Raw genomic sequence first — 20,372 nt, forward strand, 5'->3', positions numbered from 1 at the left:
ATAAATTACAAATTTGAATTACTCACTTTGGAATTTACAAAAGGTTATAATTTTCAATAAATTTGTCAATAATGCTAAAAGAGTGCTGTTTGTATTTTTCATCTAATTAATATCTACTCTTATACTACATTGACTTATTTATATAAAAAATTTAACCAATTTAAAGAAATTGAGAAAAGTAGTTAATATGATTAGTGATATTAAAATTGTTAAAAATGGTATTACTTTTCAAAATTAGTCCTATAATTATTGAGAATAGTTAACACTTTTTCCTACACAATTATTTTGAATTAAATAATTAATGTGTTGATAGAATAATAAGTCTAGTATCCATAAGAGAGAGAAAGAAATACGAGTAATTTATAACATTAATAATTTTTTATTGTAAAATGGTTAATGATATTTAACAAAAAATCTAATATAAAACATAATTTAAAAAAAGTCTTGTAAATTATAATGAAGGACATATAAATTTCTCGAAAAAACTATAAATTAGAGTTTTTTGAGAGTAAAAATCTGACTTTTCATTTTTTCAACCAGAAATTCTCAACACTGTTTTTACCTGGAGTTTAATACAATTTATTTGTAATTAAATAAAAATATATGTTGATCAACATATTAATTTACTTTTTTAAATGAAAGAATTCCAACCATTACTACAAGCTAGATATTATCAATTCATTTTGATAGGAAAAATGATAAGAAAAAAATAAATGATAAATAATAAGTGTCCCTATACCAACTTCTTAATTATTTAAAGAACGCTCTTTATAATATAAAATCATGTGCAATTTTTTTTAAAAAAAAAAAACTTAAAAGAGTATTTTCTAACTCATCTTTTCTGGTTTTAACTTTTCATTTCACGAGGTGATTAATTTAAAGTTTGATCATAAGATAAATATTTTTAATCAAGAATTAAACTTAATTTTCTGATTCATTTGAATGTTAGCTAATAAAATTTAATCAAAAATTATTTTAATCAAATTAGAAGTGTATGCCTATACTTATCGTAAGTAACTTATCCGGCTTGTCCTTGGTGTTTGTTTAACGTTGTCAGAACTCTACTTTTCCTGGGTGGAAGAATCTGCGCAGCCACCAAAACGTTACTACATTTGAGAGAAATAAAGCCGAAACTCCAGCAGCATTAACTCCACACAGAGTTCACTTGACCTTCCCCACTTCTGATCAAAATCAAACCGCGAAAACCCTAAAACACTACATTTGAGAAAAGAAAAAAAAATGCATTCGTGCATTCCTCAGCACCTTCACTTGGCTTCTTCCCTAAACCCCAAGGTCACTCACTCTCTTTCTCTCTGGTTCTTCTGATCATCAATGTATACTCGGTTTCTGTTCTTCAACGTATGTTCGGTTACCAAAAATCGCTTAGATAACACATTTTTTCAATTAACCTCTTCTGCAGGCGTGTAATTCTCCCCTACGCAATTTGAGGATCCGTGCTGTTTCAACCACACATAATCACATACCAGCTGCTCCAGTTTTTCTGCCCGAAGGACCATGGAACCAGGTTCTTCTCTTCTTCACTTATACTGTTGCCACCACATTGTTACGATATCACTGTTACTTTCAAGTGGAAAATATTTGACTCTGTTTTGTTTGTAAACATCTGAGAGTGTTTTATTTTGAGCGTTCAGATTCCTGGTGGAGTTACTGCTGCGGAGGGATTCAAAGCTGCGGGAATGTACGGAGGTTTACGTGCCAAAGGAGAAAAGCCTGATCTCGCGCTTGTCACGTGCGATGTTGATGCAGTATCTGCAGGTTCATTACGTTTTGCTGATTATTACAGGTGCTTATTTTTTGCGTTTGGCGTGCGCTTCGCGTGAATGAGTTGAATTTCTTTCAGGATCGTTTACTACAAACGTGGTTGCGGCTGCACCAGTGTTGTACTGCAAGAGGACGTTGGATATTTCCAACACTGTAAGAGACTTTTATGTTTCTTTCCTAGTTTGTGCTGTGTAGTTTTCTCTATAAGCAGCTTCATTGTCCATGGTTCTGTATGGATAAACTTCTTTATAAGCACTTAAAAGAGTAGAAAATTAGTTAAAAAATTGACTTAAAATCAACTTATACATCCCTGATTTTACTGAAGTTAGATGAGAGTGCTTGTATAAATATTAAGTGTATAGCAATTTCTTTGATTCTCTCTTTCTGTTTGTTTGATTGGGTTTGTGTCAGAGAATAGGTGTTTGCTCATCCTACAGCTAAGATTCGTATAACATAACATGTTTGCATTGTAACACTTTTGAAAGTCAATATTTCTTGCTTGACTGCTCTCGCTAATTAATCAGTTTTGCAACTTTTCAGGCACGTGCTGTGTTAACTAATGCAGGTCAAGCAAATGCAGCCACGGTAGGCCACCAAAACCTTTTGTTTTGTGTGCCTGTGGGTAGTATTCAATGAATAGTCTACTGAAGTGTAGTTCACTCTAGTTACTTCAGGGAATTGATGAATGTTTTTCCATGAACTTAGTTCATTAAACTTTTTTTTTTATCAATTTTTTGAGTGAAATTTTAAAAAAAGTTAGCGGTTGAGGTTGAGGCCTTTCATATCTCCAGGGCAAAGAAGGTTATCAAGACGTGGTAGAATGTGTGGAAAGCCTTGCTAAGGTATGCATCCTTTCATTGTGTCAAACTGATTTGCTTATAGTGCTCCCTTTAGAAAGAGTTGGTACTTAGTATTTGCTGCAAATGTTCATAATTGCAGCTATTGAAAGTGAAGCCAGAAGAAGTATTAATTGAGTCCACTGGTGTAATTGGTCAAAGAATAAAAAAGGTAAATGCAGAGACTGCATATTGGGTTTTATATCCTGTCTGCTTATGTCCTTTGTGATATTGCTTTCTGTCATTTGGACAAAGCATTCACAAAATTCTGGACAGAACAATTGAAAAGCATTCCAACAAACTTAAATTCTGTTGCTTCAATTTATATACACTCATTTTATTTGCAGGGGGCGCTTTTAAACTCACTTCCCACTCTAGTAAATTCACTGTCATCTTCAGTTGAGGGGTAATTCCTGTTTTCTGTGATTTAATTTTACTTTCAATTTGTATAATTGGCATGCAATCATGTTAAGGAACTAACATTTTTTTGTGTGTGATTATTATACGACCTTTGTATTTGTGCAGTTTTCTTTTTGCCTTCCTTTCCCCATTTTAGTTTCTTAATCTTTGAAAAGTATATATCTCTGAACAACACTTGCTGTCTCTACTTTTCAATCCTTTGTTCATCAAATCTTATTAGCTTGCATACAGGGCAGATTCTGCAGCTGTGGCAATCACCACGACAGATCTTGTTAGCAAGAGTGTGGCAATTGAGTCTCTGGTATTACTTGTTACTATTTGTTGCTCACTTGTTTTAAGTTGATACAGCTAGTTTGTATGTAACTGTTTTATAAGCACACCTTTGACATTTGTATGGATGGATGCATTTAGTTCTACGGATAAATCATAAAATTGCCGTGTTCATTTCACTTGAATGAGTTGTTGATATGTATAGGGTCAGCACTCAGCAGCCAAAAGTTATAGGACTAATTTAAAATACAAACCTACAACTTGACTGATATGATAGCTTTCCATAATTCTGTTAAGCTTTCCATGTTGGGTGTTGGTTAGGTTGGAGGAACTAGGGTCAGAGTTGGGGGAATGGCTAAAGGTTCTGGAATGATCCACCCAAATATGGCTACCATGCTTGGGGTATGTCTTACTTGATGCTTCTTTCTTATTTGGAATATGTAGATTTAACAGTCCATTCCTTGAACTGTATCTACTCTAGGTAATAACAACTGATGCCTGGGTAACCAGTGATGTTTGGAGAAAGATGGTGCAGGTTGCTGTAAATCGAAGTTTCAACCAGATAACTGTATGTGTTTTTCACTCCTTTTCTGGATATTATGAATTCAGTTAGTGATATATTGGCGCTACATTATCATTTATAAAATAATTTTCAGTATTTTCCCTATTTTAAAATGCAAAAACATGTTGCTACAATTTGACAATTACAATTATAGCATTGTATGTCAAAAGATTATTAGCCAAATTTAATGTGGTTCTCTTGTGCAAGGTGGTGCCATCCAAAGATTTTGCCCCCAATTTTTGGATTGTAATTGATTCCTATGTTTTGCATATTTTGCTACAGGTAGATGGAGATACTAGTACTAATGATACTGTTATTGCTTTGGCTAGTGGGTTGTCTGGGCTAGGCTGCATATCTTCTCTAGACAGTGATGAGGCTATTCAACTTCAGGCATGCCTAGATGCGGTTAAGTTGACCTTGTACAATACTACAATTTCATCACTATTTTGTCATCTCATTTTCATTCTTTTCCTTTGAACAAATTAAATATAGTGATGTACTTAAACTCTTGCTCCCTTGCTGGAAGCTTCACCTTTCTAGTAAAACTGGCAAATGAATTACTATGACTGTTTTGCTGGAAGTAGTATCATAGTCCATTTGGAATCAGATATTCAGTAATATGCAGGGTGTGATGTATGCATAATCCCCATTTCTTTTTCTTGTAAATAATGATGTACCTCTCCTGCTCCAATTCATTTCAAGAAAAAAGGCCTGCAAAAATGCCTGAAACTTCCTTTAGATCTTCTTCCATGGTTACCTCGAGACATGTAATTTATTCTTCAAAAGTGCCTGGTCAGAAAATGTGAAGTTTTGAGTTGATTGTTCTTTCCAGGTAATGCAAGGTCTTGCCAAATCAATAGCTTGGGATGGAGAAGGTGCAACATGCCTCGTTGAGGTATTTTTTTGTGTCAAGGATAAGGATATTTGCATCATGACTGTTGATTTATGTGATTGTGTTCTTTTATAATCCAATATTAATCCTCCACAGTTCTTGTGCATGAATCGTGATTAAAACTATCTTTACTCTTTTAAGAGAACAAGTGATAGTTTTCATCCTGCCTTGTTTTCAAAGTACCTCATCAATTCAAATATTTGTTAATTAATGAATAAAAATGCAGGGTTTGAGTGTATAATAAAATCAAAATAAATTTAAATAATATATCCCTCATTATTTCTCCACTTTTTTATAATTTTCCTCCATCCTTATTACCACTGCCTTTTCTGTTTTAACTGATTTTGTCTCATTTTCTCTCTGCCTTTTCTTATTGATAAAGAAAATTCATAGCGAATAAAGGCCAGTGGAACTTATAAATCAGAAAAGATACACTAGTTCGGTAGATCTAGATAGAGAAAAGGAAACGAATACAATGTACAGTCTGAACTAACCAACAATATGTACCTCTGCTACCCAATGACTAAGCATTTTTGAGACTGGAAAGTGTTGCAACTTGAAGAGTTAATGATCACTTCTTCCTATGTGGATCTACGAGACCATTTAGATAGCCAATAACAACGGGAATGACAAAAGACACCCTAAAATGTGAACCCTCCCCCCCCACAAAAAAAAATAAGACACAACAGAGACATAAGATCTGTCACTGAGAGAAGCTAATCTGAACAACTCAACTACCAAGCTCAAGATTTGACAGATTTGAGCAATTTATTAGGAAAAAAAATGCAAAACAAAAAAGAAGAGAAGGAGACGACAGTAGCCCCGCTCCTGAATTCTTGCGGAGGGAAGCTAACAAGAGAAAGAGAGGCCCCTTTCTTTTTATGCTTACATGTGCATATGCTTTCTTTAGTAAGATAAATAAGCCATTGCTGATGTCTTACATGGCCACTTAATTATTCAATCGAACTCTAATTGTCAATTTCTTTGTAGCTGAGTCTGGATTTTGAAGTTTTGTTGATGTTGCTTAGCAAAAATGTGGACTTAGTCTTGCTTGATATTGTTATTTATGATCAAATTCCATGTTCACTTTGCAGGTCAGTGTGACTGGTGCAAATAGTGAGGCTGAAGCTGCAAAAGTTGCACGTTCTGTTGCATCATCTTCACTTGTAAAGGCATGATAATTGAACTAAAGAAATCTTTTACATTTTTCAATCTGGCTAAAGTCTAACTTTCCAACCTAATGTTTCATCAGGCTGCTGTATATGGTAGAGACCCCAACTGGGGACGCATTGCTGCTGCAGCTGGTTACTCAGGGGTTTCATTCCATCAAGATTTACTTAGGGTAGAGCTGGGAGATATTTTACTAATGGATGGTGGGGAACCACAATTATTTGACCGGTAGGATTTCTGTTTTTGGTTATTTTACTTGCATTTGGCAAATTAGTAAAAAAATAAAAATTCCTTTTATGACACTTAATTTACATTTAATTATTCCTAGTAAATCCTTAACAAGCCTTGACACCAACAAATTTCCTTTTTCTCCAATACCAGTTAGTAAATGTACAAAATCTGATGCTGTGGAAACTGTTTACTTAAAACATCAATCATTCAGCCAAATTATTAATATGTCCACATAATAAAAAAAAAAAGCTCAAGAATGAAAGCAAAGTAGAATAACATTGTTCTTCTGATTAGGTTCGCATGTTTTTCCATGCAACTCTAGTCTTAGAACTTTGTAGCAAGAAATTGCATTTAAGAATTGAGTTTTACTTTTCTAATAATGTCACTGTCAGCTATTATTTTGTCTACCAAAAAGAAAACAGTCTGTTTCCTTTTCTTGTCAAAATAATGATAATTGTAATTTAATATTCAATTTTAATTGCTAAGATGATGCTTATAGCTAACAAATGTCAGATCATGTAATTTATTAATCCATCATCCATCTAATTATCTTGTACATTTTAATGAGATTCTTTTTATGTACGAGGTCTTCTTTTGCCATTCACTTTAGAATCTACCCATGCCTGCATCTTTGTTGTGCTTTATTATACAAAATCTTAAACCTTGTCATCATGGCAGGGACGTGGCTAGTAGTTATCTCAGAAGGGCTGGGGAGACTCATGACACAGTTAGAATTCAGATATCAGTTGGTAAGTTGTAGCCTGAACAGAACACTTTTTTTTCTTTTTAAGCTGTCTGGAATAAATATCCATGCTATTATCATATTTTAATTGATATTCATTTCCTACTAACAGGCAATGGACCAGGATGTGGACAAGCATGGGGCTGTGATTTAAGCTACGATTATGTTAAAATAAATGCCGAGTACACAACATAACCAAATGGAAATCTTTACACGTACATTGGCATATTGACGGGGATTGGATTATGATCTAATTACTATTAGATATTATTTAGGATTTCAATTTAGATTTCATATTTAGGGATATTGTTTTGAATTTATGGTAATTAGTTTGCATTATCTTTTAGATTTGATTTGATTTCAATTTTATCTTTATATCTGTTAATCTTATGTTTAGGAATTTTATCTTTATTTTCTTGGTTCATAAATAAACCTTATTTTGACTATTGAATAAGAGAATATGGGTGAAGGTCGCAGTGCTCTGCAGTCTGCACTCGCCCCGTTTCTCATCATATAGCGTTTGATTGTGCACCAGTTGTTTAGCAATCTTTTATTTTGGATCTTCCATTCTGTACCCAGCATCTTCAATTTGTCAAGTGTGAATAAAAGACTTGATTAGATTGTGTAAGTGTTCAGAATGGTAAGTATACCGTTAACAGTCAAGTAAATAATTAAAGATCCTAATAGCACTGCAACCTAGAAGCCTTTAAGATTATTTGACAAAAAAGGGGTATGTATCCGTACATTATTAGGCTGCTTTTAGTGGCACATTGGATGTTCTAACAGCCTTGATCAATCTATTGATATTACAACATAACAGAAAATTATCTATTTATGCAGTCACTGTATACAACACAACCAAGCATGTTACAGCGCTTCTCCAATAGACCAGTGAACCTTTGTGAGTGATGTTTCCAAGTAGTAGCTAGTTCCACAGTAGGAATCATGGTTAGCAGCATTATCAGAGGAAGCTTCAAACACTTCATCATGAGAATAAAACCACCTATTTCGATACTGTTTATCTTTGCTGCTGCCTCTTTTAGAGTAACTGACCTTCTGGCCCTTCTTTCCATTTTTCTTTTCACTCTTCTTGATCCTGGGTTTTTGCTGTTTCTTGTTTTTAACAGTATGTGATAACAATGTAGGTACCGGATCATATACATCAGGGGCCCACTTCACTGTCAATTTCATTTGTGATCCCCGCTCTTTCTCGCGGCTACCTTTCATGGCAGATACAAGCTTTCGAGGTGCCTGTGGTGTAAAGCGCAGGGAAAATTAAAATCATAAGCAAGAGATAGCAAATGCTACTAAAAATAGCTGCCAATAATATATGCCCTTAAAGACCAAGTTGCATTTCAGCGTGTGATTCTATCACATCAGTTAATACATATCTGGTAAAACATATTATGATCCAAATTTCCACTCCCCTTAAACCTCGCTTCTGTTGTCCCAACAATAATGGGAAATGCTCTGGGACACTGTTGCAACACAAAACCCTGTAAACTACACCTGCCAACGTTTGCTTCTTTTTTTTTCCAACAGAGAAAACCAAATCATACGCGAGGAGAACAGTCCCCTGCTTCTATTTTGGATAGGAACATTAAATTTGAGATGAACTACAGTCTACAGCATGCAACATACAAAGCAATCGTAACATTCTAGCCAATTATTGCAATGAAAAGTACATGCCACACTCCACAAGGTTGGATTTTACAGACCCTGTATACACAATTTTTAGGTGCCAAATAACAAGAATTGTTTGTGTAGATGCACAGAGCATATTATACCAACTGATGCACTAGTCTGGAACACCCAAGCAACAATTCAGTTTAAACATCAATACCTCCAAATGAAGTCAATTCCGCTATTAATTTTATGCGTTTCCTCATACAAAAAAAAAAACCGCATTGCTGACAATCTTTGCATAGGATATCGAAACTAAACCACCTTTTTTTATCATTGAACAAAATAAATAAGATGCAAAAATTCAAAATTAAGAACTTACTGGCAAAGATACTGAGCACGAGTAGTTTTGGCGTGGAGACTGCTTAGAGGGTGACGATGCATCAGCCTCCTCGTCAGAAGAGCTTGAAGGCAGCATCATATCAGGATAAGGAAAAGTCGAACACTCTTTCAAGCACTTTATCTCTAGTTTGGTTTCTTGCAGTTCAAAACCTTCGCGTAAGTTCCGCTCTCCCACATCACAATTACCAATATGATCCCCTTCAGATGCATGTTCCGAATTCTGAGCATCATGTATATGTAATGACTCACTAAAAGTAACTTCCAGCTTACTTATGATGTTGTCATGCACAGCATTAACGGGAGAGCGCGTGTCCATCAATTGTATAAAGGCACTACAAGCAACAACCAGACAAAACAAAATATTTGATGAATAATAAAAAAAAAATATTATGCTCATGATTAGGAGGAAATCAATATTATATGAAAAAAAAAAGATCATTCATGCGCAAGCATTGACAAGTAAACTATTCCACGCATATTTCAACATTAGATAAGATAAATTATGATCATGATTAGGAAGAAATCAAAATGCTACAAAATGGGATTAATCAAAATCATGGTAATGAAGTAGCTGTAGCACTTGTAGTGAAATTAAAATTAAATAGAAGCATCTCGAAGGCTATATTGATAATGGGTGACGAATTGCATTTTGAGACTTCCACATAAAACTAACATGAGTCCCACAGGATACATGTAATGTTTTTCAGCTTAGGTTGGTATCATGACTAAGTGCTATGTATTGGCAATCTTCAAGATTACCATGAAATTAGAACTAAATTACTAGGTAAACGCTAAGAAGATTCCATGTTTCCGAAAAAAGAAACACATTTTTTATCCAATTCAAACGGCCAAAAACTTCTCTGCTAAAATCTTCACCCGCCTATTTGATATTTAAACTACTAATTTAATGATCTTAATTTTAAACTAAAAATTATGTCAAGTAATATTTCTCATACATAATTTTAACATTACATTACATAATTCTTTGTTAACCATTAAATTACATCCTTAATTAACTAAATGGATAAATGATTTTATAATATACTATTCTATAGGAATTTTAAAATATTAAGCATAGAAGAGTTACTCAGAATATTCTGGATACATAAAGCAGCAAATATAACAGCAATAAGCATAAGTATTATTCCATTAACTACAAACATATCTTCACATATGCAAAGTTATTTTCATGAAATTCAAAGCCTATATACCTTAAACGACGGCGTTTCCAGCTGCAAAATTTGCACTTTCCTTGAAGTCAACGCAAACACCAAGTGAAACAAAAACACCTCGATCCTCAAATTCGTCAGCCAAAAATAGATGAAACCGAAACAGGTATTTGTTTTCAAAACAACATAACCACGAACGCCGGGAAAAAAAAACAGAAGAAAGAAAAGCTCGTAATGTTAACTAAGACTACAACGCCGATCACTTTTTTCAAGATGTTTGAGACGATGAGAGGAGGATCCACCGTGGAATAGGGCCAAGGAAGGGACCAAATGGCGTAGAAGGAGTCCAAAGGGAAGCGAAGGCATCGTCGAAACCCTATTTCTCACACCGATTTCAACCGCAACAGCATTCGGTCAAGTCAAAAATCTTTGCACGTTCGAAAGAAGAGATTCGAGGGTTCTGGAAAGATTAGTTAGAATGAAATGAAAACGGTGAATGATTTTGAGATATGAGAATTAATTCATAGCAGAGACTCGTCGTAGATCTGGGTAATCTAGCGAAGAAGGAAATGGAGGAAAAACGCGTCAACGGAATTGAATTTGGAATCATAATGGTAAATTCTATTTATAGTTGGTGCTTGGAGGGAATGAGAAAGGTCAGAACAAATCTGGACGTACACGTGTCGGTGTGTTTGTGGATATGCTTAACGTCTCGATCCACTTACGGTGTCAAAGCCCAATATTTCATTAGATGTTATAGATTTTGGGCCCATATATAGAAAAAACCGTGTTTTCCTTATTCCGTTGCTTTTCTACAAAAATGAAAAATCAAACGAAGCATAATTCTTTCACAACCTAAAAATTCTTGCGGTTCACAATTCTTGGGAAATTAGTTTGACAATATAAATTACGCAGGATCTATTACTGTAAAGTCTCTTAATTTTGTAGCAAAGCATTTGTTTATGTAGGCTTTTTAGAGTATCAGAAAACACATCCCATTCTCTCAGGAGTGTGATGGGAGTATATAATCAACGCAGGAGATCGAAAATTTGAAATGTATATAAATGGAGATTATTGTTTTCAAATTTTTCAAGGGAGTATTGATGTTTCGATTTTAGTTAATATCAAATTAATTTGGTTTCCAACAAGCTACGAACATTCAATCAATCATCGGTTCTTCTCCCATATGGCATTCAATTCCAAAATTTGAATCCAAAAACAAATGATAGTGTGAACGTTTCTCATCAAATTACGGCAAACAAAGCGAAATTTCTGCAAGCGGTAAGAAATTGACACAAAACACCCTCTCCCTAAACTCGATCTATTAACGAGTGTTTAATTTGATTATTTTTTATTTTTATTTTCACAAAATAGTGATAAAAATGTGTTTGGTTGGATTTCTGTTTTTATTTTTAGTAAAAATATTTTCTAAAACGAATCAAAAACTGAAAACAATAAAATCTAATTTTCAATATTTTTAGTTGAAACCAGAAATTTCATTAATTTTAAATAAATCTAAAAATACATTTCTTTTAAAAACGCATTTTTAATATTTTTATTTCTTGAAAACAAAAACAAACAATCAAATCAAACATATTTTCAGAATTCTAATCTTTTGAAAATAAAAATAATTTTCAAAAAATAAAAACAAAAAATAAAAATGAAAATCAAACACACCCTGCATCCGAATAGTTAATCCAACAATTCTAACCCTAGCCACCACCAAAGCATAAAAAAAAGACAAAAAAAAAAAAAACAAACAAACAAATCATCCATAATCACGCAATTATAATTATTTGAAACGAAACCTTCAATTAACAACTCTTGAGACCATTACATCTCCACACTAATTTTAAAAACCTAGATCTGCGACGACACAATAGCCTAAAAGCATCAGACCTTTTAAGTAAATTTGAGAGTACCACATTACTTTTAAGATTTTTTTTATTATTTTTTATTACAAAAATAATTTTTATTTTGAGATTTTAATCATTTTTATTTTTATTTTGATTCCTTCACCGCCTCCATCTTCAATCCTCCCTCCCCACACCCTTCCTTCTTCCGCCACCCACCTCCCCTCTCCGCGGGTTTCTTCTCGGCCTCTGCGGGAGCCATTAGGAAAATAAAATGAGACACTTGGAAGAAAATAAGTTTAACTTATTCCAGTTCTTTTAGAACATAGAAATGGTATTCAGATTTTAACTTCAGTAATCATTGTTGCCATTTCACCATTTGAAAATGAAGTTTCTTGATTGGTACTTGAAGATTGGGGTTGTGTCGGCTCTGGTTGGGGCTTCTATGGAGATGTTCATGATCAAAACTGGATTCTGTGTGAGAACTTTCCTTTCTTATTCTCTAATCACCCTTTCCCTGCCTTACCATTTTCTTGATTTTCCGTTTGATGCTCTTATTTTCGCTTCAAGTTTAATGTGATATGATCTTTTGAGTTGTCTAATATCAGGTTATTGACTTTGTTTACTAGATTAGTGTCTTGAGTATTATATTGCCTCCAATTATACTAGTTAGTGAATTCACAATTCAATAATGTTGTGAATCTAATTTTTGGGAAGCATCCATGGTCTTCTAATGAGCTCAATATTTGGGAATATTTTGTACTCTATCATACATGTCTTTGTATATTATTGCCCAATCAACATACTATTTTGCACATGAAGAGAAATTAATAATTGTTTTCTTAGGTATTGTGATAGCTCCCACGATTTTTTTTCATCAAAGGATTTAGACTTCATAAAAATTTGAATTTGTTTCAATTTTTCCTTGCCTTATATTTATACAGATGACAAAGTAACTGTCTTAGAGTCAGAAAAGCGTGCCTGGGAGAACTCCCCGGATGCTCAGGCAATTAGAGAAGCTCTCAACCCCTGGAGACAGATTGACACAGAAAAAACAAAGAAGTCCTGACTCAAGTATGAATCCTTTTCTTAAAATTCACGAGTGATTTTTTAAGAACTTAAGGTGTTATATGAGAATATGCTGGAATAAACTGGTAACATTTGGACTATAGCTATTCTGTTATGAAAGTGGATCTGGTATTACCATCCAACAACCTTGATTGCTACATCTTGTTGGTTAGACTCCAAATCATGGGCAACTCTGGGATGACTCACACAACCTTCAATTTTGCTATCTGGTTTTGTGTGTTGAATTTATTTTGCTATCCTCAGTGTTTTCTTGGTAATATAGTACCACATACAACACTGAGACGAGCACAAGTGTGTAATAAGTAATAACATTATTCTCAACTAAGAAATACAAATGTTTCTTAATTTGTTTCCCTGGCTGACATTTACCTCTTATATGCAAGTCTTCTAGCGTAGTCTCATTCTTCTACTATTTCAATTGACATTTACTTTAGTCAATCTTGACTTCATCTCCTACAAGCAAAGGAGAAAAGCATTTTAGGGCTGCTTCTATACCCATATCATAGAGCTTCCACATTGCGATTCACTTATTTCTTGTCATCTTCATGACTGTCACCTTTGTCTACTCTTACTAAAGCACATTTTAGCTTTATTTTCATTAAGATGGGAATAGCTAGTAGCAACTATGGTTGGGTAGAGACTAGAGATGATAAAGAGGCAGTTCGAATAAACTTCTCAACGAAGACTTGTAGGAAAATAAAATAAATTGAATCAAGCTCCAATCACAAGTTAAATTAACTTATGTACTTCAACATTTTTATAACTTCTCTTATCTTTATAAGTTGAGATGTTTAACTTAGGGAAGTTTATTTTATTTCTTCTTCTATAAGTGTATTTTGAGAAAATTGGCTTAGAGTGTGCTTCAGAATCTGCAGAAGTGCAAAACAAAAATGTTACATTACAAGTATCAGTGTTTATTCTATTTGGTGGTTCCTAGTAATATAAGTGGGTGTTTCTGTTCCCTGATTCAAGTTTGAATTACAATTGTTCCCCGTATAAAAATGGTCATTGTTTCTTTTCGTTGATCTTTCTCAACGTTGAATGCTGCGGTAGTGCGGTTTACTTTGTTGAAAAAATTGCAGAAGCTCCAGCCATCATCAGTGATGTGTGGCACGACCTCTTCAAATGTGAGGTCTCTTTAATAAGCACTTCCCGAGTTGCATGCCTATTGCCTAGCCACCATCTGGCCACTGGTTGGTGACTCACTGAACTTTGACTGATTCGTTCCTCATCATCTACGTGCCATTTGTTTTGCTTAAGCTCAAATCCAAACTTTGATTGATTCACCCTTTTTGTTATTTTGGAAAATGTTGTTACGTGAATCTAGATTGATGCATGATTGATAATCTTTTTTCATGACTTTTTAAATGCAGTTTATTGTTGTAAAAAATATATAATATGATCCAAACCTATCATATAAATATTCAAACAATATTTGAAGAGAAAATTTTGTTATTTATAATAATTTTACTCAGTTATAGTAAGATATATGTGACCTCATACATGACTCTGGAAGTCGAATCATTATAATATACATCAAATTATTTCAGTTTTTTTTTTCCTTCTTCCAAAGCGATAATTTCTTTTTAAACGACTTACTCAGCTCAATGCTAATTGTTTAGCATATCTACTCTCAAATACCAGGGAACAATGCAACTACTTTATATTTTTTACTGCAAGATTGTTAATGTATTTCAAAAGTCTTGCTTTAGTTGGATGCATGACTTGATTGTTAATGTAATTTCAAAAGTATTTGCAAAATTAAAAAACTTGATTTTTTTTAGGCTAAAATACAATATTCATCACCCTAATTTTTTAAAATCTATGACTTTAGTCCTCTTATTTTTTATTGAAGATATTTTAGTCTTCATCGTAATTTTAGTCATCTTATTTTTTAATTTAAACATTGTCTTCATTTTTAAAAAATCTGTAATTTTAGTTCATTTTTTCAATTCCAGACTTGATTATGTATTTTTAAAAAAATTTAATAAATTAAGCTAGTTAGGAATTAAATAATTTTAAAAAGTATATATTATGTAGATAATAAATAGACATGTGTCAGTTAACATTTAATTAGTATATAGATCAACGGTTAATTGACTACAAGAATCAAAATTATGAATTTTTAAAAGTGAGAAACATGTTACAATTAAAAAATGAGGAATTAAAATAACATTTTTTAAAAGTGAAAGATAAAATATCGTAATTAAAAAATAATGTAAAATTACAGATTTAAGAAAATAGAGAGACAAAAATTACATTTTAATTTTTTTTATTAGGATAAAGAGTCAATATTTAAAGTAAAAATTTGCAAAAAAAATAAAACAAAACTATATGCGGCTTAGCCCTTGGCTATTTGGTTCTCACCGTTTTAAAAAATTAAGGATTTCTTCGCGGATTGAAAAATATATTGACCAATGTGCTAATGTTTGAAATAGTTTAGCTCTGCTATACTTTTTTTCCCTATTGACACAGATAACCCCGCAGTAGCTTTCCCAATTACACATGTGAAAAGTGTAGAGGGACATGATAGAGTGAAAGAGATAAAATCTATGTATTATAAAAAGTTTTATATAGCAGTCAAGGAAATATTTAATAAACGAGACAAGGTAGATATAAAATTTAATAAACTTATTTAAAAAAATCATTTCCTTTAATATAAGTTGCTTGAATCGTAACATGCCCTTGTTGTGCATGTGTCTTCCTGGTGCAGAGCGCTTTGCAAATTTACAAGGCACCAATTTTGAGAATTAATCACGAAGTCAAATGTTATCTTGTCGCATATTATTTGCACATATATGCATGAAAAGCAATTCAACAATTTGATTTTTGATTCAATGAAATTTTCGGGGGCAACAACGGAAATAAGCACAGAAAACATGGTACTAATAATTGTTGTAAAAATGTTTTATGTATATATATAAGATATATAGGAATCCCATATGCTCCAAATATTTGGTAGATTGAGCTACAACATTAAAACTTTGATATTAATAAATAAATAAAAATCATTCACTCAAAATTAAGCACATGTGCAGAATATGCATGTTGCCAGCCCTGAGACCAAATGCACACGCGACAAGGATAGAAAGGTTTTCTTATCGTCATAATCGCAATTATAATAGCAGCCTTTGAAAGCATGTATGTCTTCACAACCAAACAAAATTCCAAGCTCTACCGCCTCAAGTTCTCCACAACGTATTCCGCATATAAGGTCCTTCACAACAAAATAAAAAGGTTTTAAACTTCATATCATTCTTGCGCATGAATAAAAACATAAGTATTAAAATTGAAACCTTGAAATAATCATGAATCCGATGGCTGTTACTTACATGGAATGCTTGATAGCTTCATAGGCAGCTGAAGCAGGAAGAAAGTCGTTCACTGCAACTTCCTTGTTCTCATTCTTCTTGTCTAATTCCTTTATTAAGGAAAACATAAAATAGTTTGATTTTATATGGCACGCCAAATGATTACCTATATAGATGCTAACATATAGGAAGTACTGAACAAACACATTTTGAAATTCTTGGAAAGGATACAATCTTCAAAGAAACGACGAATTTCAGCTAAACGGTGAGGAGGAAGGTCCTTGATATCATTGTAATGCCTATACTCAGGATCATCAGCACAGACAGCAATTATCTTGTCATCTTTCTCACCCTGAATTTCATCACAATTAATGGTTGATCAATAATCAAAAGAACTGCTAGAGAGAAAAAGAGAGAGAGGCTCTTGCTTTGTGGAAAAAGGGAATATCTAACATACCTGATCAATCATAGGCATGAGTCCAATAGCTTTGGCCCGTAGAAAGCAACCTGGAAGAACTGGCTCCTGTCCAACCAAGTAAGACGAAGGGTTAGCATCACACAAAACACTAAAAACATAAAACAAGAAGTACCTAATAGATTAATAACATACTACTGAAGATAATAGACAAATAAAATACTAAAGGTATACCAAAGATAATATACAAATACTATATGCGGAAGATAATTGACAAATAATATACTAAAGATGTACAAATGTAAGATGATCCACAAACATCGAATCCAAAATTGTTGGACTAGGAAGACCAATTCATTGACTCTCCATGAATTATTACGATAAAAATATTCTGGAATTATTACAGTAGATATATAGAACAAATTTATATAGGTTCCCACATTGAGATCACCTTGAGCTGGCTAAATTTTAGATTACTAATAAAGATAAGGCCTAAAGAAGTAAAAGACTTTTAAAATGACAAGGATCACTTTTAAAGACACTAAAAGCATGAAAACTATATAAACCCCATTCAAGAGTTTAGTTAAAATGTTGACCTCATTACTCTAACCACCAACTTATGTATTTGATATTGCAGTTGAACGTAAGTTGTTGACTAATTACACAATCCATTTTCAGAAAACTTAATATCACACAAGGCACACTAACTAGCAAGAAGTTGACAATATGAACAAGATTCAAGTACCTGCATGATAACCAAGACATCCATGGGATCACCGTCCTCACAAATAGTACGTGGGATAAACCCATAGTTGTGAGGATACACAACCGATGAGTAAAGGATACGATCAACCTGCACATAGATGCCTGTTCAGCAATATCCTGTAGCAACAAGTGCGACAAGGGAAGAAAAAACTAGGCAGCGATGATTACCATAATAAGACCAGTTCTTTTGTCAAGTTCATATTTCACCTTACTTCCTTTCCCAATTTCAACCACCTGCAAGATTCATCAATATTTCATAAGTATTCAAATCCAATTTCTCAATAGAGACAATAAAATTCATAACAATTTAAGGTCACAAGAACAACATGATATGCAACCACTGCATAGATCAAGCACGTTATAGGTCAAGCACTGCAATTCTTAAAAAGCTTAGTCTTATCATTTTATAGCATTTAAGAATTAGATGAAAAGAAAAAGAAAGCAAGAGAAACACAATATAGGACTTATTTTGGGTACTTGACAAAAAGTTGTCCCACAATGCCAGATATGCTTAAACCTATAGTACAAGTTTAGAACAAATTCAGCCAGAATCCCATACAAATAATCAAATTATGCCCTTCCAACAAGTCAGTCAGGTAATAGGATCGTCATTTCCGATAATAAGACAGCCTAACTGGATAAATTTGAAATGAAAATGGAATCAGCATTATTCAATATGTTCCCTGTTCTAACCATCAGTCTACAAAGCACCAAGACTTGCATTTGCTTAGCATATTGTATCCACTATCCAATATTTGGATACTTCATACTTATTTGATGTCTCTTTACACGCCCGCACACACAAACACACATTGCAAGCAAGCATTGTTTCCCATATAGTATTTTAGGAATACTCATATGGCCTCATCAAACAAACATACATATTATATTTATATCCGTGTATCATAGCCATTAATAGCCCAAATCTCAGCAAAGCATTTAATGATCCTTTGATATTTTGAAATGGAAATTGCATGACAAGTCATTCAATGTTTAGGATTGAAAGTTTTTAAGTTTATATGCTTACACAGTTGAAGATCTTTGGAGCTTCAGGTCCTGCATTGCAGGGGGAAATTCAGTTAATATACAAAATAAAGTAAGAAAAAAGAAATACATAATGATCAAAACACCTAAGATGTCACAATTTTACAATGGTATTGCTTACCTATCTCAAGATCATGCCACGGGTGAGCAGCAACATGTTTCCTGGAAATGGATGAAAGAATCCTCTCGTTAAGACGAGGGTTTGGGGAGTGCTGATAGCTGGAAACCTTGGTTGGGGTCTCAATTGGTGGAGCCATTTCTACACTCTGAAATAATGAACAATGTTTTCCATTAGATCCATCGTTGCATTTACACATAATTTACCCACCATTTAAAAAAAAAAAACCAATATATCCAAATTTGACCTTTGACCTTTCAAGAATCACCCAAAAGAACAGTGTCCGAAAATTAATACAATAACAAGTCGATAATCAATCCATTTGTCGCGTAAACTAATACAAAAATTGCAAAAACAAAATAATTTCACCAAAAGCACCGTCACAAAAGATGAATGTCTGCAATTACGACTTAAAAACTCTATAACCAATCCATTTGACAAAATATATTTTAATTTCTAAATGTTATATGCAGAGACACCTAGTTTTTCTTTTCCAATCTCACCAAAAGCACCGACACAATTGCAATTACAACTAAAAGAAAACACGTTTTCCAATAACTTAAATGACATTTTCCGATTCAGAAGCCATTTTTGCAAGCGAAACTGCAGAGCATAAAGAATTACACAAAAGACGGAAATAAACGGCAGGTAAAAGCTAAAACGGCGACAGATCTGAGATATTCGAGAGCGCACAGATTGTTATTTAAAAAAGAAAAAAGATAAAGAAAAACAGAGGTTATTCAGAAACGTGGACTTGAAGAAAAGGCGCTTCAAGAAAATTCGCGGAAATAAAAAACAGTTTAGGAGCATCGCAACGGTGACGATGCGTTAAAACAGAGGGAAAAACCCTAGCGGTGGGAGTGGAAGGAGCAAAAACGGGAACTCACCGACAAGTGATGGAAGTGTGGTGAAACGAAGGTTGGAGAGAGAAACACAGATCTAGAGTGAGAAAGAGAAACGAAACGAAGAGTGAGTGAGTGAAATGAAATGAATGCTTGTTGAGTCTGCAAAGAATGTGATGCGAGGGCGCTTATGTAGAGGTAGAGGAGGAGGAGGAGGAGGATGTGAGGTGTACGCAACTCGTTCCCGCTCTCGTTGCTGTTTCACAGACACAGGCCTTATGCACTTCACCTTTTTCAAAATTAATTTTAAAAAATAATTAGGAGAAAGAAAAGGTGCCGAAGAAAAAAATAATACTGTGAGAAAGAAATGTAAATTTTAACGGAAGAAAAAATGAAACAAAGAAAAATTTTGGAATTTAGTTTTTAAAAGTCCATTTTTTTTTTCTTTCTTGTTTTACTCTTTCTTTAATTAAACTATCATCCATTGACTATATCTGAAAAGGACAAAGTTATCTGAAGTAATTTGGATTCTCAATAATCGAGAGTCTCTATTATAGTAATGCTTAGATATTAGCGTTTTTAAATAAAAACATAGAAGTAAAAATAAAAATAAAAACTCTTATTCTTCCATTTATATTTTGCGATTTTGGGAATATGAATTCCTTAAAATATGAAAGGAATTAGTAGCATTTAATTAAATACTTTAATGTGAGTTTGGCTGTGATAAGTTGTTTATATAAATAATTATATTTATAATAATTTATTATATATAATATATAAGTATATGAAATGAAGTTTATATTTTAATATGTTGAGTGGAAATAATTTTAAAATAA

The 20,372-nt window shown here is 33.2% G+C and overlaps 3 protein-coding genes across 4 annotated transcripts; 1 reads left to right on the forward strand and 2 right to left on the reverse strand.

The window, feature by feature from the left end:
- Positions 1–1,029: 1,029 nt before the first annotated feature.
- Positions 1,030–7,417, forward strand: LOC100809669 (arginine biosynthesis bifunctional protein ArgJ, chloroplastic). 2 transcript variants are annotated; one of them, XM_003537142.4, is made up of 17 exons: positions 1,030–1,293; positions 1,421–1,525; positions 1,653–1,776; positions 1,862–1,935; positions 2,323–2,367; positions 2,574–2,624; positions 2,722–2,790; positions 2,966–3,024; positions 3,270–3,339; positions 3,630–3,710; positions 3,790–3,876; positions 4,153–4,275; positions 4,703–4,765; positions 5,857–5,934; positions 6,015–6,160; positions 6,842–6,912; positions 7,018–7,417. In XM_003537142.4, exons 1-17 carry the CDS (start codon positions 1,240–1,242, stop codon positions 7,098–7,100), a joined length of 1,383 nt encoding a protein of 460 aa, XP_003537190.1. In that variant the 5' UTR covers positions 1,030–1,239; the 3' UTR covers positions 7,101–7,417. The 2 variants fall into 2 exon arrangements, with proteins under 2 accessions (XP_003537190.1, XP_006588728.1); XM_006588665.3 differs by having other exon boundaries at positions 1,032–1,293; positions 4,153–4,260.
- Positions 7,418–7,589: 172 nt separating this feature from the next.
- Positions 7,590–10,699, reverse strand: LOC100812338 (uncharacterized). The gene is made up of 3 exons (XM_003537144.5): positions 10,142–10,699; positions 8,911–9,262; positions 7,590–8,156 (listed from the first exon to the last, which is right to left on the reverse strand). Exons 2-3 carry the CDS (start codon positions 9,244–9,246, stop codon positions 7,773–7,775), a joined length of 720 nt encoding a protein of 239 aa, XP_003537192.1. The 5' UTR covers positions 9,247–9,262; positions 10,142–10,699; the 3' UTR covers positions 7,590–7,772.
- A 5,237-nt stretch (positions 10,700–15,936) lies between these two features.
- Positions 15,937–19,820, reverse strand: LOC100306101 (pyrophosphorylase PPa4-like). Its single transcript, NM_001250623.2, has 9 exons — positions 19,582–19,820; positions 18,698–18,842; positions 18,560–18,588; positions 17,701–17,766; positions 17,513–17,620; positions 16,810–16,875; positions 16,584–16,704; positions 16,374–16,455; positions 15,937–16,258 (listed from the first exon to the last, which is right to left on the reverse strand). The coding sequence occupies exons 2-9, from the start codon at positions 18,831–18,833 to the stop codon at positions 16,216–16,218; spliced, it is 651 nt and encodes a 216-aa protein (NP_001237552.2). The 5' UTR covers positions 18,834–18,842; positions 19,582–19,820; the 3' UTR covers positions 15,937–16,215.
- Between the last annotated feature and the right edge of the window lie 552 nt (positions 19,821–20,372).

Source organism: Glycine max, chromosome 10 (assembly GCF_000004515.6).
Source record: "Glycine max cultivar Williams 82 chromosome 10, Glycine_max_v4.0, whole genome shotgun sequence".
Lineage (NCBI taxonomy): Eukaryota > Viridiplantae > Streptophyta > Magnoliopsida > Fabales > Fabaceae > Glycine > Glycine max.